Source organism: Lepus europaeus, chromosome 7 (assembly GCF_033115175.1).
Source record: "Lepus europaeus isolate LE1 chromosome 7, mLepTim1.pri, whole genome shotgun sequence".
In the NCBI taxonomy this organism is placed as follows: Eukaryota; Metazoa; Chordata; class Mammalia; order Lagomorpha; family Leporidae; genus Lepus; species Lepus europaeus.
In genome coordinates, this window is record NC_084833.1 from 18245222 (window position 1) to 18264792 (window position 19571).

At 51.7% G+C, this 19571-nt stretch overlaps 1 protein-coding gene across 1 annotated transcript in view; it reads left to right on the forward strand.

The window, feature by feature from the left end:
- Positions 1-19571, forward strand: part of LRP4 (LDL receptor related protein 4) — a 57896-nt gene that overhangs the window by 17891 nt on the left and 20434 nt on the right. Inside the window, exons 4-26 of the mRNA XM_062197482.1 lie at positions 512-628; positions 892-1005; positions 1283-1399; positions 1698-1826; positions 2038-2157; positions 2491-2616; positions 3198-3323; positions 3515-3649; positions 4022-4147; positions 4467-4697; positions 6969-7125; positions 8004-8221; positions 8366-8542; positions 8924-9046; positions 12621-12829; positions 12982-13063; positions 14078-14183; positions 14629-14830; positions 16389-16578; positions 16665-16796; positions 18584-18724; positions 19078-19164; positions 19271-19442. Coding sequence (XP_062053466.1) covers positions 512-628; positions 892-1005; positions 1283-1399; positions 1698-1826; positions 2038-2157; positions 2491-2616; positions 3198-3323; positions 3515-3649; positions 4022-4147; positions 4467-4697; positions 6969-7125; positions 8004-8221; positions 8366-8542; positions 8924-9046; positions 12621-12829; positions 12982-13063; positions 14078-14183; positions 14629-14830; positions 16389-16578; positions 16665-16796; positions 18584-18724; positions 19078-19164; positions 19271-19442 — 3337 coding nt within the window. The remainder of the gene's footprint in view (positions 1-511; positions 629-891; positions 1006-1282; positions 1400-1697; positions 1827-2037; positions 2158-2490; positions 2617-3197; positions 3324-3514; positions 3650-4021; positions 4148-4466; positions 4698-6968; positions 7126-8003; positions 8222-8365; positions 8543-8923; positions 9047-12620; positions 12830-12981; positions 13064-14077; positions 14184-14628; positions 14831-16388; positions 16579-16664; positions 16797-18583; positions 18725-19077; positions 19165-19270; positions 19443-19571) is intronic.

Below are 19571 nucleotides of genomic sequence, written 5' to 3' on the forward strand. Positions count from 1 at the left end.
CTGGGCTTCATTAGCCCTCACCTGTTCGGCTAATTGTGATGCTGACAAATGCTTCACTTTCATGCAGCTCTTCCCTGGGCCTTCTCTGAGCCAAGAATAATTATCCCCATTGTACAGTCAAAGAAGCTACAGCTCGGAAAGGGCAAATGACTTGTTTGGTGTGATAAGTAATGAGTTCTAGCGCTGGAGATCGAGCCCAGAGAGGAGGAGAGAGAGTCCTTCCCTCTCTTGCTCATGTTTTTCTGGCTGCTTTCTTGGTGTTCTTGACATCGCTCTTCCTCCCTGGCCCTGGGAATCCCTCAGCGCCATGCTCTGCTGAGATTCTCATTAGGTTATAGGTTCTGCTGAGTTTCTCTGTGCACTGGGGCAGGCGTAGGAGTCAGTGAGGGGAGAATGTAAGAGAGGGGAGTGCGGAGCAGGCGGTATTGGGGAAGGACTTCCAGCTGGGTGTAGGCTGCCTGAAGAAGTTTGCCAGATTGACTCCCTGTCCCCTTCTCTCACCGGGACTCAGTGCTGCCCACCTGCTCCCCTCTTGACTTTCACTGTGACAACGGCAAGTGCATCCGGCGCTCCTGGGTGTGCGACGGGGACAACGACTGTGAGGATGACTCGGACGAGCAGGACTGTCGTGAGTGTTGGTGGGGGAGGGATGTGGGGGGGGGTCCAACACACTCCATCAGGCTCTGTCGGGAAGGGATTTTCCATCAGAAAATGATGCCCTGGGAGCCTTTGGGTTTCAGCTCCTGGTCCTGTGCTTTCCCAGGAGCTGGCCACCTCCTTCGGAGCCCGCAGGCAGCACTGGGGCTGATTGGCTGCTCTGGAAGGGTTTACGCTGGGCTCCCAGGCACCGGACGCCCTGCCTGTGTCAGCCCGGCTGCTCTGTGCCCACAGCCCCCCGCGAGTGTGAGGAGGACGAGTTCCCTTGCCAGAATGGCTACTGCATCCGGAGCCTGTGGCACTGCGATGGTGACAATGACTGTGGTGACAACAGCGATGAGCAGTGTGGTGAGTGAATGGGCTGCACGGAGGCAGGTGGGAGGTCTGGCCATGGCAGGAGGGAGCAGCAATGGCCCCAAGCCCTGCCAGACCTTGAAACTGAACCAGGGATCTGGAGCTGGAGGACATCCTGGGAACCCTGGCTTTCCCGGGAGAGCCTGCCCTGAAGCTGGGTGTCCTCCAGGGGCTGGGTCAGCACCCCAAGGGCCAAGTGGGTGTCAGGGACGATGGGGAGACGGTTGCCCCTGGGACCCCCTCAGGAGGGCTGTCCCATTGCATCCCCCAGACATGCGCAAGTGCTCTGACAAGGAGTTCCGCTGCAGCGATGGCAGCTGTATAGCCGAGCACTGGTACTGCGATGGTGACACAGACTGCAAAGATGGCTCCGACGAGGAGAACTGCCGTGAGTGCCCCCGCCCTCAGGCTGTCAGGCTGGGTGCGGGCAGAGGGCTCGGTCCCATGGCTCAGGGCAAGGCAGTGTTTGTGCAGGGGCCAGCCGGTGGGTTCCTACGAAGCAGCTCCTCCTTGGCCTACGTTAGGGTGGAAGCAGTTGCCCATATGGGATGGGAATCTGTGATGGAACCTGGTGACGTCTCACCTCAGGAAGGCTCCCTACCTGAGCATCTTGCCCATCGGGGGAGACAGGGCGTCTGTGCTCCGGCCCGAGTGTCTGCCTCTCCTCACCTCTGCCTTCCTTCCAGCCTCGGCAGTGCCAGCGCCCCCCTGTAACCTGGAGGAGTTCCAGTGCGCCTACGGCCGCTGTATCCTCGACATCTACCACTGTGACGGTGATGATGACTGTGGAGACTGGTCGGACGAGTCTGACTGCTGTGAGTGCCCCAGCAGCTGGGAGGAGGGGAGGCCAGGCCAGGAGGAACCCCTGGGAGGCGAGGCCCAGGTGGGCGGGAGCGCGGGGGAGGAGTTCCTGGGTTCCCTGGGCCTCCTTGGACGGAGCCAGCGTGCTGGGGCTGGGCTTTCTTGTCTACCGTGGAACACTGAGTGCACAGACTGGCTAGAGATGAAAAACTTGTGTTTCCCCAGCCTCCCACCAGCCCTGCCGCTCTGGGGAGTTCATGTGTGACAGTGGCCTGTGCCTCAACATGGGCTGGCGCTGCGATGGTGACGCGGACTGCGACGACCAGTCTGATGAACGCAACTGCAGTGAGTGGAGGGACAGCACCGAAGGCTGCAACTAGGGAGTGGGGTTGTTGGACAGGACCACCATGCACCGTTGTGTGGGTTGGACACTGCACAGAGGCGCAATATCCAGTCGGATACCAGTCATATAGTAGATACAGCCTCATCATGGCCTTTTCCCGAGGATGGCAGTAAAGAGCCTTGAGGCCCGATTCCCACAAGGATGCCCCATAGACCAGCTCACACTGGTGTCGAGAAGGGTGGCATGGGTGCTGACATAAGGTCCAGTTTCGGGTGGCAGGGCAGAGTTTGAGGCCGAGCGAGGCCAGCCTGTCACTAGGCCTTTGCTTTGCCCAGCCACCTCGGTGTGCACAGCAGAGCAGTTCCGCTGTCGGTCAGGCCGCTGCATCCGCCTGTCGTGGCGCTGTGATGGGGAGGTCGACTGCGCAGACAACAGTGATGAAGAGAACTGTGAGAACACAGGTAGAGTCTCCCGGGATTCCCCCAGACCCCTTAGCCTCTAGTTGGAGTGGGGCCCACGGGTGGAAAGAGGGTGTGACCGCTGCCCTTCCAGTTTGCCCTGGAGGTGCTATATTTAGATTTTCCCATGCTATGGATTTTCCTGCCCTTCCCAGTGACCAGGGTCGAACTCAGGTGCATCATTGACCTGGGGCCCCCGGGAGCCTGAAACATGGTATCAGGGCTATGAGTTACAAATGCCGCTCGTGTCCCAACCCACACTCAGCCAGAGCCTACTGCTCTGGAGCTGACAGCCTCATGCCCACTTCCCTGCCCACACCCATACCAGGCTTACAGAGATACGGTTGATTGTGTCCCACATCCCGTCCCTTGCCTTGTGGTGCCCAGGGGAGAACACAAATGCAGACATTCAGCCAGCCCTGTCTGAGCTGTTTCCTGCCTTGGACCCCGACCCTCCCACCTTGAGTCTCATCTGTCTCCAGCTCGCCCTAGAAAATGACAGGCTCCATCCTTTTGTTGACCCAAGCCCTGCCCCGCTGCGACTGACTCTCCCTTCCTCCCTCTCCCTCTCCCTCTCTTTCTAGGAAGCCCCCAGTGTGCCTCGGACCAGTTCCTGTGTTGGAACGGGCGCTGCATTGGGCAGAGGAAGCTGTGCAACGGGGTCAATGACTGCGGTGACAACAGCGACGAAAGCCCACAGCAGAGCTGCCGTGAGTGTCCCCAGCGGGCGGACCTGCCACGTGGCTTGTGGTTGAACCCCACCCAGAAGGCTCAAAGGGAATCCTCCCTGGGGACTCTTGGAGCTTTGGGAGCTGTGCTCCGTGGGCCAGGTGGAATGCCAAGTTGGCTGTCTGGGGGAGGATTCTGGGCTCGACTCCCAACTCTGCCTTGGCTGGCACAGGGCCCCGGACTGGTGAGGAGAGCTGCAGTGTTAACAACGGCGGCTGTGCCCAGAAGTGCCAGATGTTGCGGGGAGCAGTGCAGTGTACCTGCCACACAGGCTACAGGCTCATGGAGGATGGGCGCACGTGCCACGGTGAGCTGGGGCCTGGCTTAGCACGGAGTCAGGCCATGGGCAAGGGCAGCAGACAGGCAGCCGTGTTTCCTGTGGGTCAGGATGGACGTGACCCCGGTCCATTATCCCGATCACCCTAGGAAGTGGGATCATCCCGCCCACGGCTCAGGGAGGCTCAGTAACTTACCAAAAGCCACACAGCTAGGCAGCAGCAGAGTTGGGATTCCAGCCCAGCTCTGTCTGCGTGGCCCCAGAGAGCCTTAACCCCTTGTTTCACGGCCTTCCTAGAAAGTAGGCGGGGATGAGAGCAGGAAGCAGCCAGTCCAGTCAGCCTGGGAGCTGGGGTGGGAGGGTGGTGGACGGAGCTCTCCTGACCCTGCCCCGTGTTCGCAGATGTGAATGAATGTGCCGAAGAGGGGTATTGCAGCCAGGGCTGCACCAACAGTGAAGGGGCTTTCCAGTGCTGGTGTGAAGCAGGCTATGAGCTACGGCCCGACCGCCGCAGCTGCAAGGCGCTGGGTAAGCAGTGCTGGCCAGGTGGGGAGTGGGCTGAGTGTGGAGAAACGCCAGGTGATCTGGAGCTCAGGAATTAGCTGGCAGGTAGTGCAGTTTCCATCAGAGTAAATGGAGTGCTGAGTTCCATCCTGGGCCCCCAGGAAACCTCTTACAGGAGTGGGATAGGGGGAATCTAGTTTGGAGGGTTCCACTCCTGCAGTACCAAGACTGACCGCTTGAGGGAGCATCTGTCAGCTGAGGACCTGGGGGTGTGTGCCGATGAGTATGGATCAGGGACAGCGCTGAAGCCCAGTGGGGACCTGGTTTTTATGCTGTGTCCCAGGGCCGGAGCCTGTGCTACTGTTTGCCAATCGCATCGACATCCGGCAGGTGCTGCCGCACCGCTCCGAGTACACCCTGCTGCTCAACAACCTGGAGAATGCCATCGCCCTTGATTTCCATCACCGGCGTGAGCTTGTCTTCTGGTCGGATGTCACCCTGGACCGGATCCTCCGTGCCAACCTCAACGGCAGCAATGTGGAGGAGGTTGTGTCTACTGGGCTGGAGAGCCCAGGTAGGGACGAGGCCCCAGGGGAAGGGGCAAGGCTGCAGTGGAAGGCAGGCAGGCAGGCAGGCAGGCTAGGGGTTTGCAAACCTTAGGAAGCAGAATATTTTTTTCCAGTGAAATCTTAAGTGGAATTCTAATACATCAAAGCTTTGCTAGTGTATATGAGGGTACTTCAGAAAGTTCATGGGGTGGGGGGGATATTTAATCTAATGGTTTAGGTTAAGGTATCAGTTGCGATGCCTGCCTCTCCTATCTGAATGCCTGAGTTGGATACCTGTCTCTGGCTTCTGACTCCAGCTTCCTGCTAATGCAGACCCAGGAGGCAGCAGCCACAGCTTCAGCAACTGGGTTCCTGCCGTGCGTGTGGAAGATCAGGATTGAGTCCCTGGCTCTGGGAATTAGGGGAGTGAATTAGCAGATGGGTGTTCTTTACGCCCCCCCCCCCCCCAACCACGGTCTCTCAAATAAACTGGAAAAAAAAAGCGTTAATGGGAAAATGGAATTAAAAGATAAGTTTGGTATAGCAAGATGTTGAAATCCATGCACAGGGGCGGGTGTTGCACAGCTGTGTGTAATGGTGGCATCCCATGTTGGAGCGCCAGTTCAAACTCTGGCTGCTCTGCTTCCAATCCAGCTCCCTGCTAGTGGGTCTGGGAAAGCAGCGGAAGGTGGCCCAACTTCTTGGGCCCCAGCCACCCACGTGGGAGACCCAGATGGACTTTCAGGCTCCTGACTTAAGCCTGATTCACTCCTGGATGTTGTGGCCATCTAGGGAGTGTATCAGAGGATAGGAGATCAATCTCAATCTCTCTCTCTTTCTCACTCTTTCAAATAAATAATTTTTTAAAAAAGAAATTTTATTTAAAAAAAGAAATTCATGCACAGTCTTCAAATTTCATCTTTTTTATTTTTTTATTTTTTATTTTTTTTATTTTTTATTTTTGACAGGCAGAGTGGATAGTGAGAGAGAGAGAGACAGAGAGAAAGGTCTTCCTTTTTGCCGTTGGTTCACCCTCCAATGGCCGCTGCGGCCGGCGCATTGTGCTGATCCGAAGCCAGGAGCCAGGTGCTTCTCCTGGTCTCCCATGTGGGTGCAGGGCCCAAAGACTTGGGCCATCCTCCACTGCCTTCCCGGGCCATAGCAGAGAGCTGGCCTGGAAGAGGGGCAACCGGGATAGAATCCGACACCCCAACCGGGACTAGAACCCGGTGGGCCGGCACCGCAAGGCGGTTATTTTTTTCTGACAAGGAGAGACAGACAGAGCTCCCATCTGCTGGTTCATTCCCCAAACCCCTGCAGTGACATAGGAGGGTGGGCTGTGCCAAAGCCGAGAACCGGGAGCTCAATCCAGGACTCATGGGTGGCCTCCCAGGGTCTGCCTTGGCAAGAAGCTGGAATTGGGAATGAAACCCAGGAACTCTGACGTGGGGGCAGAAGGCATCTTAACTAGTGTATAGGTTTTTATACTATACACTGTCCATGAAATTTTTGAAGACTCTTCCCATATCTGTATAAACATTATTGTGCACCAAAATAAACTTAACCTTTTAATTTCATCTTCCACAAGCCTTCTGAAGTACCCTCATATTAACTTTATATGTTCAGATACAACATTTGCTTGTTATTGAGCGCAATCAGTGAGAATAATGAGATCATTGTGGCGAATGTCATAATGGAATCAGAGGTTGATGGATCACAGTTCTAGTGCTCTGTGAGCCTTAGCAGCCAGTTTATTTCTGAGTTTTGTTTTGATGATTACTTGCTATTAAGAATATTTGGATTGATTCAGGTAAGTGTATCTAGATGTAGGAGATCGCTATAGCTCACTTGACCATCTCAGGCTGTTCTGTAAGCTGGGGAAATAGGCTAGAATTTGGTCTTGCACACATTTGGCTCAAATCCTTGTGGAACTTCTGAGCTGCCTCTGGAAAACCCTGTGTGGCAATTGGCAACCCCCTGAGTCAGTGTGGTGGGTGGGGGGCCCTGGGTGTGGGTCACGGAACCAGGATTCAGGAAGTGGAACTTGTCGGGCAGTGAGGAGGAAACAGTCTTTGGACAGTTGCTTGCCTTTTCCATACCCCAGTTTCCTCTTCTTCATGGGGATCATGGCATGTGGCTGTCACAGAGTTGTGACAATGAAATGAGTGAATGTATACAAAATGGTTCCAGTAGTGCCTGGCCCAACAGACTGCTTCGTGTAAGGGCTTCTGCTTTAGCGTGGCACAGAGGAACTCGGGCTGAACCCCTCCTGCTTGGCTGCTGCCTCTTCCCCGCAGGGGGCCTGGCTGTGGATTGGGTTCACGACAAACTCTACTGGACCGACTCGGGGACGTCACGGATCGAGGTGGCCAACCTGGATGGGGCCCACAGGAAGGTGCTGCTGTGGCAGAACCTCGAGAAGCCTCGGGCCATTGCCTTACACCCCATGGAGGGGTGAGTAAGTTGTCTCTCAAGCTTCCGAATCCCCCTTGCAACCTCCAGGGACAATTCCCAGGCCACCAAGGCCAGACTTTATGGGGACATCCTCATAGAGTGGGGTTAACAGTACGGACTCTGTAGCCTGACCCACGTGATCTGGGGCCTGGCTCTGCAGTAACTGGCTGTGCCTTCTTGGGCTGGTTAATCTCTGTCTTCATTTGCTCGTTTCTAAACTGGTGATTGAAAAAAAATCTGCCTCATAGTTGTGTGAAGATTAAATGAGATGAGGTTTTTTTTAAGTGGCAGTAGATAAGTTGTAGCTATTTAGTATTTTTATTATTAGTTCATGGGTTTAATAAGAATTAATGTTAATTTCTTTATCTTATTTTTGATTTAAAAATTAATAGAAAAGACTGGACTAAATAAAAAAATCTCCTGAGATAGAAGTTCTTAGGCTGTGGTTTTTAAAATCTGTGGAGTCAGTTTAGGGGGTGGGTTTAGAGAGCATTTACACAGGTTTAGAAAGGATTTTAAAAATGTGTGTGTAAAAAATACAAAAGGCACTGGAAGAGATTGTGAGGAAGACAGTACCTGTCCGAGTGCTGTGCGGTATTGTCCGTTCCAGGGGGGCTGAGAGTTTTGTCTGTTTGCTTTTTGCTAGTGCTTAAGAAAGTGTTCTTCCCATAGCCAGTACTTGAAGAAAAAAGTTTTGTTATATGAATAAATGCCCTGGGTAAAAGACATTTAAAGTTGAAGCATTCAAAAGCACTCTGTGGACCAAACAGTCTGAGTCCCCAGGCTTGAACAGATAAAAGCCCCCTACCTCATTACAGTCCCAGTTACCTACCCATCCTCTTCTGCCCATCTTTCAATTTCCACTCCTCTTTTCCTAGTACCATTTACTGGACAGACTGGGGCAACACGCCCCGCATTGAGGCTTCCAGCATGGACGGCTCTGGACGCCGCATCATCGCCGATACCCATCTCTTCTGGCCCAATGGCCTCACCATCGATTATGCCGGGCGCCGGATGTACTGGGTGGATGCCAAGCACCACGTCATCGAGAGGGCCAATCTGGATGGGAGTCACCGCAAGGCTGTCATCAGCCAAGGTGAAGGCCCTGCTCTGCTGACCTTCCTCTCTTACCCTCCTCCCCCGACCCTTGCCCCCCATGAGACCTGAGTCGTTGCCCAGCCTAGGCCCAGGGGCCGTGGCAGGCCACGTCTGGGCTGATACCTTCTTGGTCTTTCCCCAGGCCTCCCGCATCCCTTTGCCATCACGGTGTTTGAAGACAGCCTGTACTGGACAGACTGGCACACCAAGAGCATCAATAGTGCTAACAAATTTACTGGGAAGAACCAGGAAATCATTCGAAACAAACTCCACTTCCCCATGGACATTCACACCTTGCACCCCCAGCGCCAGCCAGCAGGTAAAAAACTGCTGTCAGTGAACCAGAATAGCTTCCTGGATCTGGGAGCCTTTCTGGGGCCTGACAGTTGCCATTTCTTGGCGGGGAATAGCTGGGCTGACAATCACTTAGGCTAATTCCTCCCCCTGCTGGACATTTAGAGTGGTACAGCATCAAGAATCCCAAAAGACTCATTGGTTTACTTCATGCAAACATTTACAGGGCGTCTCCTATGGGTCAGGTACTCACTGAGCCAGCAGCTGGGGTAGATGCAAAGATAATAAGATACGGGTCCTCCCTTTGGGGAGCTCACCTTACCTAAACCCCTACTTGTTAGCCCTGGGGCTGCCTCTGTCAACCTTGGGTCTTACCTGACCTTCTTGCTCTGGGCTCTTTGAGCAGGGAAAAACCGCTGTGGGGAAAACAACGGAGGCTGCACTCACCTGTGTCTGCCCAGTGGCCAGAACTACACCTGTGCCTGCCCCACTGGCTTCCGCAAGATCAGCAGCCACGCCTGTGCCCAGAGTAAGTGGGCCTGGGACGTCAGCCTCATGGAGGTGCCTCGTGAGGATGGGTGGAAGGAACAGGGGTCGGAGCTGGAGGGGTGGGAAGAGCTTGAGAGGCTGAGGGGCCCCGTATGCAAGCTGAGGACTGAATTCCCAGCATTGCTGCTGGAGGCTCCTTAACACCACCCAGCTGAGGTTGAACACCCACAACCAGGCTTGGTATCGTTCCACCAGATAGCATGGCTTAGCTACAGGCAGCAGGAGGCCCAGGCTCTTGTCAAATTGAGAGGAATGAATTCCTACCTCTTTACCTTTACCCTCAGCTTTCTTTCAGCCCTTCCACCAGGGAATCAGAATTAGGATCTCTGATACTGTTCCGTGAGCACGGGCCCTGGATCAGTATGTGTCCAACAAGTGAAACATAAGGGGATTCCCTGGTCTCTCCTTGAACTGCTACTTGGGCTTCCCTTGAGCTCTGCAGGGTTATTGCCTTGCAGGGTGTTCCTGGATAGCTCAGAGCATTGGGGCCTTTTTTTAATTTTTATTTTTTTATAGATTTTTAAAATTTATTTATTTGACAGGTAGAGTTACAGACAGTGAAAGAGAGAGAGAAAGGACTTCTTCCATTGTTTTACTCCCCAAATGGCCACCACAGCCGGCGCTGCGCCAATCCAAAGCCAGGAGCCAGGTGCTTCCTGGTTTCCCATGCAGGTGCAGGGGCTCAAGTACCCCAGCCATCCTCCACTGCCTTCCCAGGCCACAGCAGAGAGCTGGACTGGAAGAGGAATGACCGGGACTAGAACCCGGCGCCCATATGGGATGCTGGCACCGCAGGCGGAGGATTAGCCAAGTGAGCCACATTGCCAGGCCCCTATTATTTGTTTTTAAGGATTCATTTTATTTATTTGAAAGGCGGGGTTACAGAGAGAAGGAGAGCTAGAGAGAGATCATCCATCTACTGGTTCACTCCCCAAATGGCTACAATGGCCAGAACTGGGCCAAACTGAAGCCAGGGCCCAGGAACTTCTTCCGGGTCTCCCACTTAGGTATAGAGGCCCACGCACTTGGACCATTTTCTGCTATTTCCTAGGGCATTAGCAGAGAACTAGGTCAGAAATGGAGCAGCTGGGACTTGAACCGGTACTCATAAGGTGTGCCAGCATTGAAGGTGGCAGCTTAACCCATTATGCCACAATGCTGGCCCCCAGAGATGACTTTTTAAAGAACAGTCCAAAGAGGAATGATCCAAGCACCTGCATGGCTAGTGAGGGGCCTGGGATTACTCCTCACATATTTACAGCTCTTCTTTCTTTTTTCTTTTGGCATTTTTTTCATTTTTAAAAAAATGTTTATTTATTTATTAGAAAGAGTTACAGAGAGAGAGAGGGGGGTCTTTCATCTGCTAGTTCACTCACTAAGTATCCTCAATGGTCAGGGCTGAGCCTGGCTAAAGCCAGGAGCCAGGAGCTTCATCTGGGTCTCCCACATGGGTGATGGGGGCCCAAGTATTTGGGTCATCTTCCACTGCTTTTCCCAGGACACTAACAGGGAGCTGGATCAGAAGTGGAGCAGCTGGGGACTTGAACTGCTGCCTGTATGAGATGCCACCTTTACAGGCAGCTGCTTTAAATGATATACCATAATGCCAGCTTCTAGTAGCTGTTCTTTTTTTTTTTTTTTTTTTTTTTAGATTAATTTATTTATTTGAAAGGCAGAGTAACAGAAAGAGAGAGAGAGAGGGATCTTCTGTCTGCAGGTTCACTCCCCCAATGGCCGCAATGGCTGGAGCTGGGCTGATTTGAAGCCAGGAGCCAGGAACTTCTTCCAGGTCTCCCGTGTGGGTGCAGGGATCCAAAGACTTGGGCCATCCTCTGCTGCTTTCCCAGGCCATTAGCAGGGAGCTGGATCAGAAATGGAGTAGCCAGAACTCGAACCAGTGCCTATATGGGATGCTGGCACTGCAGGCAGCAGCTTTACCCACTATGCCACAGCGCTGGCCCCTGTAGTAGCTGTTCTTATTTGCCATTGTGTACCCCACTGACCCTCTTAAGCTGGCTAAAATCAAACTCTCCTGGAATCTGGGTCCTTTCCAGAGAGGGCCATCTGGGAAAACATTCAGAGGTTTCATTTGTGCACACATTGCTTGATAACCTAGTTTTGTGCTCTGTGTTTTCCCCTTGCATTCTTTTGTGCCAGCTCCTCTATTGTCTTAGGGTTCTCAGAGCTTAGAGGACAACTGGGAATGTTAGGCAGGAAGTGCCTCCATGAGTAGAAAAGTATACAATTGACCCTTTGTATCTGAGGGCTCCCCATCAGTGATTCAACCACCTGCAGGTCATGGACTACATAGTTAGGCCTATGATGGTCGCATCTGTACAGAACATGTAACAGACTTTATTTTTCTTGTCATTATTTCTGAACAATCTGGGCTAACAACTTTTTAAAAAAAATATTTATTTGAAAAGCAGAGTGACATAGAGTGAGGGAGACACGGGGTAGGGGGTGAGGGGATAGATCTTCCATCTCATGGTTCACTCCCCAAATGACCACAACAGCCAAGGCTGGGCCAGGATAAAGCCAGCAGCCAGGAACTCTATCCAGGTCTCCCACATGGGTGGCAGGGACCCAAGTACTTGGGGCCATCTTCCTCCTCTGCCTTCCCAGGCACGTTAGCAAGAAGCTGAATTGGAAACAGAGCAGCCAGGACTCAAACTGGCACTCCAAAATAGGATGCTGGCATCACAAGGAGCAGCTTAAGCTGCTGAGTGTTTATACTGTAATAGTTATTGTATATCATCCAGAGATGATTTAAAGTATACAGGAGGATATGTACAGGTTAAATGCAAATACCGTGTCATATTACACAAGGGACTTGGACGTTTGCAAATTTTGGAATCCAAAAGGGGTTCTGGAACCAATTCTGTGCAGACCAGGGGATGAGTGTTCTGGGAGAGTGTTCAGACAGGCCAACACAGGGCAGCGGGGAGGAGGGGAGGAGAGCTGGCTGCAAAGATGCCACATGCTCCCTCTCTGAGTCAGACCTGAATCCCAGCTCTGGTCGCTGTGCAGCCTTGGGATCCTGGGTGGCTTACCTGACCTCTGTTAGCCCCAATGGTCCTCAACTAGAAAATGGGATTAAGAATAACATGTACTACAAAGGGTAAGAAAAAGCATCAGTGAATTTTCATGATTGGCTAAAGCTACAAAGGGAAGAGTGAGAGGAAGAATTCATGGGGTGGAGCAGCAGGAGCTCGGAGGCAGGCATAGAAGTCAGAGAAGCAGGGGGTGGTACTGGTAAGGATCTCCCCAGGCCAGTGGAAGAAACAGAAAAGTTGAGATAAAGCTGACAGACACTTAAACAGGTTCCACTGCAGGCCAGGGTAGGATCCATTTCCGTCTGAGCCTCAAGTCTGATTTGGCCAAGATGGCCTGCCCAGTGCTCAGAGGGGGCCTGAGGTGTGAAGAGCAGGGGCGAAGGGCACGAGGTCCCAGGAAGCGTGATTGAACCAGATGTCACGCAGGTGAGCGTCTGTGTCTGTCACTGTTACTGGATTTAGAGCATTAAAAGAAGACCCCTTTCGGCCTTTGATCAGGTCTTGACAAGTTCCTGCTTTTTGCCCGAAGGATGGACATCCGTCGGATCAGCTTTGACACAGAGGACCTGTCCGACGATGTCATCCCACTGGCTGACGTGCGCAGTGCTGTGGCCCTTGACTGGGACTCCCGGGATGACCACGTGTACTGGACAGATGTCAGCACTGACACCATCAGCAGGGCCAAGTGGGATGGAACAGGACAGGAGGTAGGTAGGGCGGGCAGGGATTGAGGGCTGGAATCCACCCTCTCCAGGGTCAGGGCTTCGCATACTTTTGCCAATCTTGAGAACTGGTAGAGTCTGGGCTCCAAAGCTGGGGTGGAAGTGTAGTTGGTAATACAGCTTTGTGTCCTGCCCAGGTGGTAGTGGATACCAGTTTGGAGAGCCCTGCCGGCCTGGCCATTGATTGGGTCACCAACAAACTGTACTGGACAGATGCAGGTATGTACAGTGGGAGACAGGGCTTAGCTCTTTGGGATCCTCCTTACTCAAAACCCTGGCCTCAAGTAGAAGGGGCTCAGTGTTCCTCCGCCATATATCCCATACATCAGCATGAGAAACTCACATTGTGATCTGAGGGCTCAAACATAGCTGCTGTTTGGGAATGTTCTAGTGTATTTTAGATAAGGAACCTATGCCCCATGATTTCCTTTGATCACTGACTGGGGAAAACAGAATATGTTTTTATTAGCCAAGTGGATATGGGAGGTAGTGGAAATTCTTTAAACCAGTTCTACTCAAAATGTGGTTCTTGGACCACCAGCAGCAGCAGTTGTTAGAAATGCAAATTCTTGGGCCCTACCCCAGACTCAAAGAATCTTTGAGGACCTTAGGTTCAGGAATCTGTATTTTAACAAGTTCTTCTGATTCCTATGCAACTGACGTTTGAGAAGCAGTGCTTTAAATTAAGGGATGGAGTTGGTTGACTAGATTGGAGAAGGCATTTTCTCCCCCAGAATAGAACTGACCACTTCCTTGAATTTTCTTCTTGCAGTTCAATTCACTAAATATCCATTGCACATCTATCATGAAATATTTTTTTAAAGCTTTATTTATTTATTTGAAAGACAGAATGACAGGGAGCGATATCTCCCATCTGTTGGTTCATTCCCCAAATGCCCACAGTAGCCAGGGCTGGACCAGGCTGAAGCCAGGAGCCTGGAACTGCATCCAGGTCTCCCACGTGGGTGGCAGGGGCCCAAGCACTAGGGCCATCTTCCACTGCTTTCTTAGGCACATTAGCAGAAAGCTGGATTGGAAGTGAAGTAGCCAGGATGTGAACTGGCACTGATTCTGGTATCTGAAGGAGTAGCCTAACCTGCTACACCACAATGCCTGTCCCACAAAATCTTTATTGAGTGCCTACTGCATACCAGACTCTGTGCTGGTCGTGGAAGGTGTAAGGATGAATAGAGAAGACAGGAGTTCATGTCTTTGTCCCTTGTTTCTTGCTAGGTACAGACCGGATTGAAGTGGCCAACACAGATGGCAGCATGAGGACAGTACTCATCTGGGAGAACCTTGATCGTCCTCGGGACATTGTGGTGGAACCCATGGGCGGGTGAGTGCTGCCCCTGTGGACCAGGCTCCACCCACCCCCAGGACCCAGTCCCAGAGGAAGTCTGGAGATTATGGAGAGTAGCCAGATCTTACACGCACTCCAAGAAAGCAAGAGCCACTGTAGAATCCATAAGGGTAGTGACAACCTCGTCTCCTCTGTGGACCAGGAATACTTGTAAACTTTTTCTTATTCCGTTTTCTCACTTCCCTTCTTTCAAGTTAGTTATTTGTTATCAACTCCTTGAGCCATGGCCTCTGTCTTTCTCAAGACCCTGGGGGTAACTTCTGATACTGACAGAAGAGATGAAGCCTTCAGAGACAGCTGTGAGTCCAAGGCTGGACTGAGCACTGAGGCCAGAGGCCAGGGCAGCTACTGCAGGCAGAGACCCTGCATCTCCACTGGGTGTCAACTGGAAGATTGCAAAACCTCCCTTGTCTTCACCCAGGTACATGTACTGGACTGACTGGGGTGCAAGCCCCAAGATTGAACGAGCTGGCATGGATGCCTCGGGCCGCCAGGTCATCATCTCTTCTAATCTGACTTGGCCTAATGGATTAGCCATTGACTATGGGTCTCAGCGGCTGTACTGGGCTGATGCTGGCATGAAGACCATTGAATTTGCTGGACTAGATGGCAGCAAGAGGAAGGTAAGTGTGTCACTATAGCATCTTCCCACAGTCCTGAAGCCTCCAGGACAGCACCCCTGCCTGGCTGCCAACCCTAGCTGGAGGGACCCAGAGGTTACAGGGCAGGCAAGGAGCATAGGCTGTTTTTCTCTGAGTCTGTGGCCACCCTGTGGAGCAAACCAGGCATTTGTGTGCATAGTGCAACGGGGGTATAAATGCACAGACTTTGCCTATTAACCATCGCAACTGATACTAATGACCAGTTACACAAAGGGCCATCAGCAATCTCTCTCTCTCTCTCTCTAATTCTTGTTATTGTTTATTTTGGTGTAATTTCAAACCTGCAAAAGGTTGCGAGAATAGTAAAAAGATCAAAATAACCGGCCGGCGCTGTGGCTTAACAGGCTAATCCTCTGCCTTGCGGCGCCGGCACACCGGGTTCTAGTCCCGGTTGGGGCACCGGATTCTATCCCGGTTGCCCCTCTTCCAGGCCAGCTCTCTGCTGTGGCCCGGGAAGGCAGTGGAGGATGGCCCAAGTGCTTGGGCCCTGCACCCGCATGGGAGACCAGAAGAAGCACCTGGCTACTGGCTTCGGATCAGCACAATGCGCCGGCCGCAGCGGCCATTGGAGGCTGAACCAACGGCAAAAAGGGAGACCTTTCTCTCTCTCACTATCCACTCTGCCTGTCAAAAAAATCAAAATAACCAACATTTTGCCCCCTCTGCTTTACCATTTTCTCTCGTTCTCCATATGCACACACACACACATACACACACTGGTATCTTTCTGAACTATCTGAGAGTAAATTGGAGACATTCTTCCCTTGACTCCAAAATATTCCAGCACATATTTTCTAAGAACAAAGATACCATCTTATATAACCTCTATAGAATTATCAAAATCAGTAAACAGTCTGTGTTCCATTTCACTACCAATTGCCCTGACAATGTCCTCAAAAACTTTTTTTCTTTCTTTTTATTTTCTTTTAGTCTAAGATGCAATCCAGGATCACCTATTGTGTTTAGTAATGTTGTCTTCACATTCATCTCTTTAAATACTATGTCAGCCTTTCAGTATCTCTCTTGATTTTTGCATTTTTAAAGACTAAAGGCCAGGTATTTTATAGAATATGCTTCCATTTGGTTTTGTCTGGTGTTTCCTTGTGACTTGATTCCAATTATGCATTTGGGGCCGAAGTACCACATTAAATGAAGTCATGGTTTGGATTTTCAGTGCATCTCATCAGTAGACAAAATATTGGATTGTCCCTTTGTGACTTTTACTTTGATTGCATGGTAATGGTGATGTCTACTGGAAAGTTGCTATTTTTCCTTTTATAATAAAAAAGTAATTTGTGCAGACATATTTTGAGCTTCTGTAAGTAACACATGATCTTTTACAATCATTGCTTGGCACTTGGAGCCAAACACTCACAGACTGGTAGACTAAAGCTTAGATACTGTAACTAGTTCTTGCTCAAGGTCACACAGTAGGTGGTGCTGGCAGAGCTGCATTCTGACTCCACGCCAAACCATGACCACTGCTCTGTACTGTTGGACCCTGCTGGGGCCCTGACAGGTGCTGATCGGAAGCCAGCTCCCCCATCCATTTGGACTGACCCTCTATGGAGAGCGCATCTATTGGACAGACTGGCAGACCAAGAGTATACAAAGTGCTGACCGGCTGACAGGACTAGACAGGGAGACCCTGCAGGAGAACTTGGAGAACCTGATGGACATCCACGTTTTCCATCGCCGGCGGCCTCCAGGTGAGCAGCCCACAGCCTGCACGAGATCCTCCTTGGCCTTCCTGTGTGGTGGCCCTTCCCACTGACCCCCAGCTCTTCCTTCCTAGTGTCTACACCGTGCGCTGTGGAGAACGGTGGCTGCAGCCACCTGTGTCTTCGGTCCCCAAATCCAAATGGCTTTAGCTGTACTTGCCCCACAGGCATCAACCTGCTTCCTGATGGCAAGACCTGTTCACCAGGTTAGTGGAAGCATCACAGATCTGGGTAAAGCCTCTGTGGATGGGCAGAGCTGTCTTCCTTCTCTGCAGATGGGTGCCAGTATGGTCTGAGAATCCAGGAGCCCTGGTGCTTCCAGGTTTTTAGGAAAGGGGAAGAGATCCAGGGGAGCTGGACAGGACCTGACTTTTGTGGTGCCTTCATGCATATTAGAAAAAGATGCTCCTTTCTCAAGATGCTTTAGTTTCAATTACTAGGAAATTATCATCATATACTGATTTGGTTAGAACAAAACACTTTCTTCCATCTGCTCAAAATTGGCTACTAAATATAAAAATATGTATGTACAATGTAATGATAACTACTCCCCTTAAAAGTTCCACTTTTGTGAATGCACAACCTATGTGATGACCTTGGAGGGTCCCAGAAGGAGGACCTGGCTACCCAGATGTTGGAAATCAAGTTTCCCTGTGGGATGGGGCTTTGTGGTACAGTGAGGTAAGCTACTACTTGGGACTCTCACACCCTATGCTGGAATCAACTCCTGCCTCTACTTTTTTTTTTTTTAAGATTATTTATTTACCTGAAAGTTAAAGTTACACAGAAAGAGAAGGAGAGGCAGAGAGAGGGGAGAGGGAGGGAGAGAGAGAGAGAGAGAGGTCTTCCTTCCACTGGTTCACTTCGCAGTTGGCTGCAATGGCTGGAGCTGTGCTGATCTGAAGCCAGGAAGCAGGAGCTTCTTCTGGGTCTCCCTCTGGGTGCAGGGGCCCAGGGACTTGGGCCATCTTCTACTGCTTTCCCAGGCCATAGCAGAGAGCTGGATTGGAAGTGGAGCAGCCGGGACTCAAACCAGCGCCCAAATGAGATGCCGGCACTGCAGGCAGTGGCTTTACCTGCTACGCCACAGTGCTGGCCCCCTGCCTCTACTTCTAATCCAGTTTCCCACTAATGTGCCTGGGAGGCAGCAGATGATGTTATAAATACTTAGGCCCCTACCACCATGTGGAAATCCAGGATGGAGTTCCTGGCTCCTGGCTTCAGCCTGGCCCTGATCTGGCTATTACAGCCTTTGGTTAATGAACCAACAGATGGAAGATTAGTCTTTCTCTCTGTCTCTCTTTCCTTCTCTATTGCTTTGCCTTTAAAATAAATAAATAAGTTTAAAAAAAAAAAACTTGAGAGAGAGCCACTTCTGTAATATTAATAATTAATTAGGTATAATTTATGAATGTTTGTGATCTAAGGCTAAGTGTTTTATGTACATGACTTTTTTTTTTTTTTTTTTTTTTTTGGACAGGCAGAGTTAGACAGTGAGACAGTGAGACAGAGAGACAGGTCTTCCTTTTCCATTGGTTCACCCACCAAATAGCCGCTACAGCCAGCGCGATGCGCTGATCCGAAGCCAGGAGCCAGGTGCTTCCTCCTGGTCTCCCATGCAGGTGCAGGGCCCAAGCACTTGGGCCATCCTCCACTGCCTTCCCAGGCCACAGCAGAGAGCTGGACTGAAAGAGGAGCAACTGGGACAGAATCCGGCACCCTGGCCGGGACTAGAACCCGGTGTGCCGGCGCCACAGGCAGAAGATTACCAAGTGAGCCGCGGCGCCGGCTACATGACTTCTTTTAATCCCTATGGCCACCCCCGTTTTATAAGTGAGGAAACTGAGGCTTGAATAGTTTGAATAACTTGGCTAGGCTCACATGCTGGAAATTAGCAGGATCAGGACAGGAGCCTCTGTTTGCCTGACTCCAAATCCTCCTGGTGGCTGTGCTAGCGTGATTGTCCTCCCTCCTTTTCTCCCTACCTGGGCAGGCATGAACAGTTTCCTCATCTTCGCCAGGAGGATAGACATACGCATGGTCTCCCTGGACATCCCTTATTTTGCTGATGTGGTGGTACCCATCAACATGACCATGAAGAACACCATTGCCATTGGAGTGGACCCCCAGGAAGGTCTGTGTGGTCCTCCCCTCCCACCTGGCTCTCTGTCTGCCTGAGGTCACCTGCTGTGGCCTTCTCTTCCCATCCCTTTTGCCTGCTGCTAAGAGTCTGGGGACTCCCATTCCTCTGGCCCCTGTCCTTGTCTCTACGACACTTTCTTTGGGTACAAGGGTATGGCTTGGGGCCCTTCTCTCTCAGTTCCTTCCAAGAGCTACCCTGCTATGTTATTTCTACATCTTTCTTGCTTTTCTCTACTAAGCATTATGGGCTCTCTCAGGGTAAGGTTCATGTCTCTGGGCATGAATCAGCTGTGTGTATCCATTGTGGGAATGAGGGCCTAGCTGAGTGAAGCCTTCCCTCTCCAGGAAAAGTGTACTGGTCTGACAGCACGCTGCACAGGATCAGCCGTGCCAGCCTGGATGGTTCACAGCACGAGGACATCATCACCACAGGTGGGCCTTCCTCCCAGCTCACTGATCACCTGTCTGGGAGCAGAGCTAGGGAAATAGTCCATCTGTGTTAAATCAGGAGCCAATGTGCTCTTTTGACCTCCTGCAGGGCTACAGACTACAGATGGGCTCGCGGTGGATGCCATTGGCCGGAAGGTGTATTGGACAGACACGGGAACAAACCGGATTGAAGTGGGCAACCTGGACGGGTCCATGCGGAAAGTGTTGGTGTGGCAGAACCTTGACAGTCCCCGGGCCATTGTACTATACCACGAGATGGGGTGAGAGGTGGCTCTGTCACTCTGGGGAGCAGGCTGGGCCAGCCCGGCTGGGGCTGTGGGTGGGGTGAATGGAGAGCGAGCATGCATCACAGGAACACTGAGCCGTGAAGGTCACTGTAGCCCACCTCC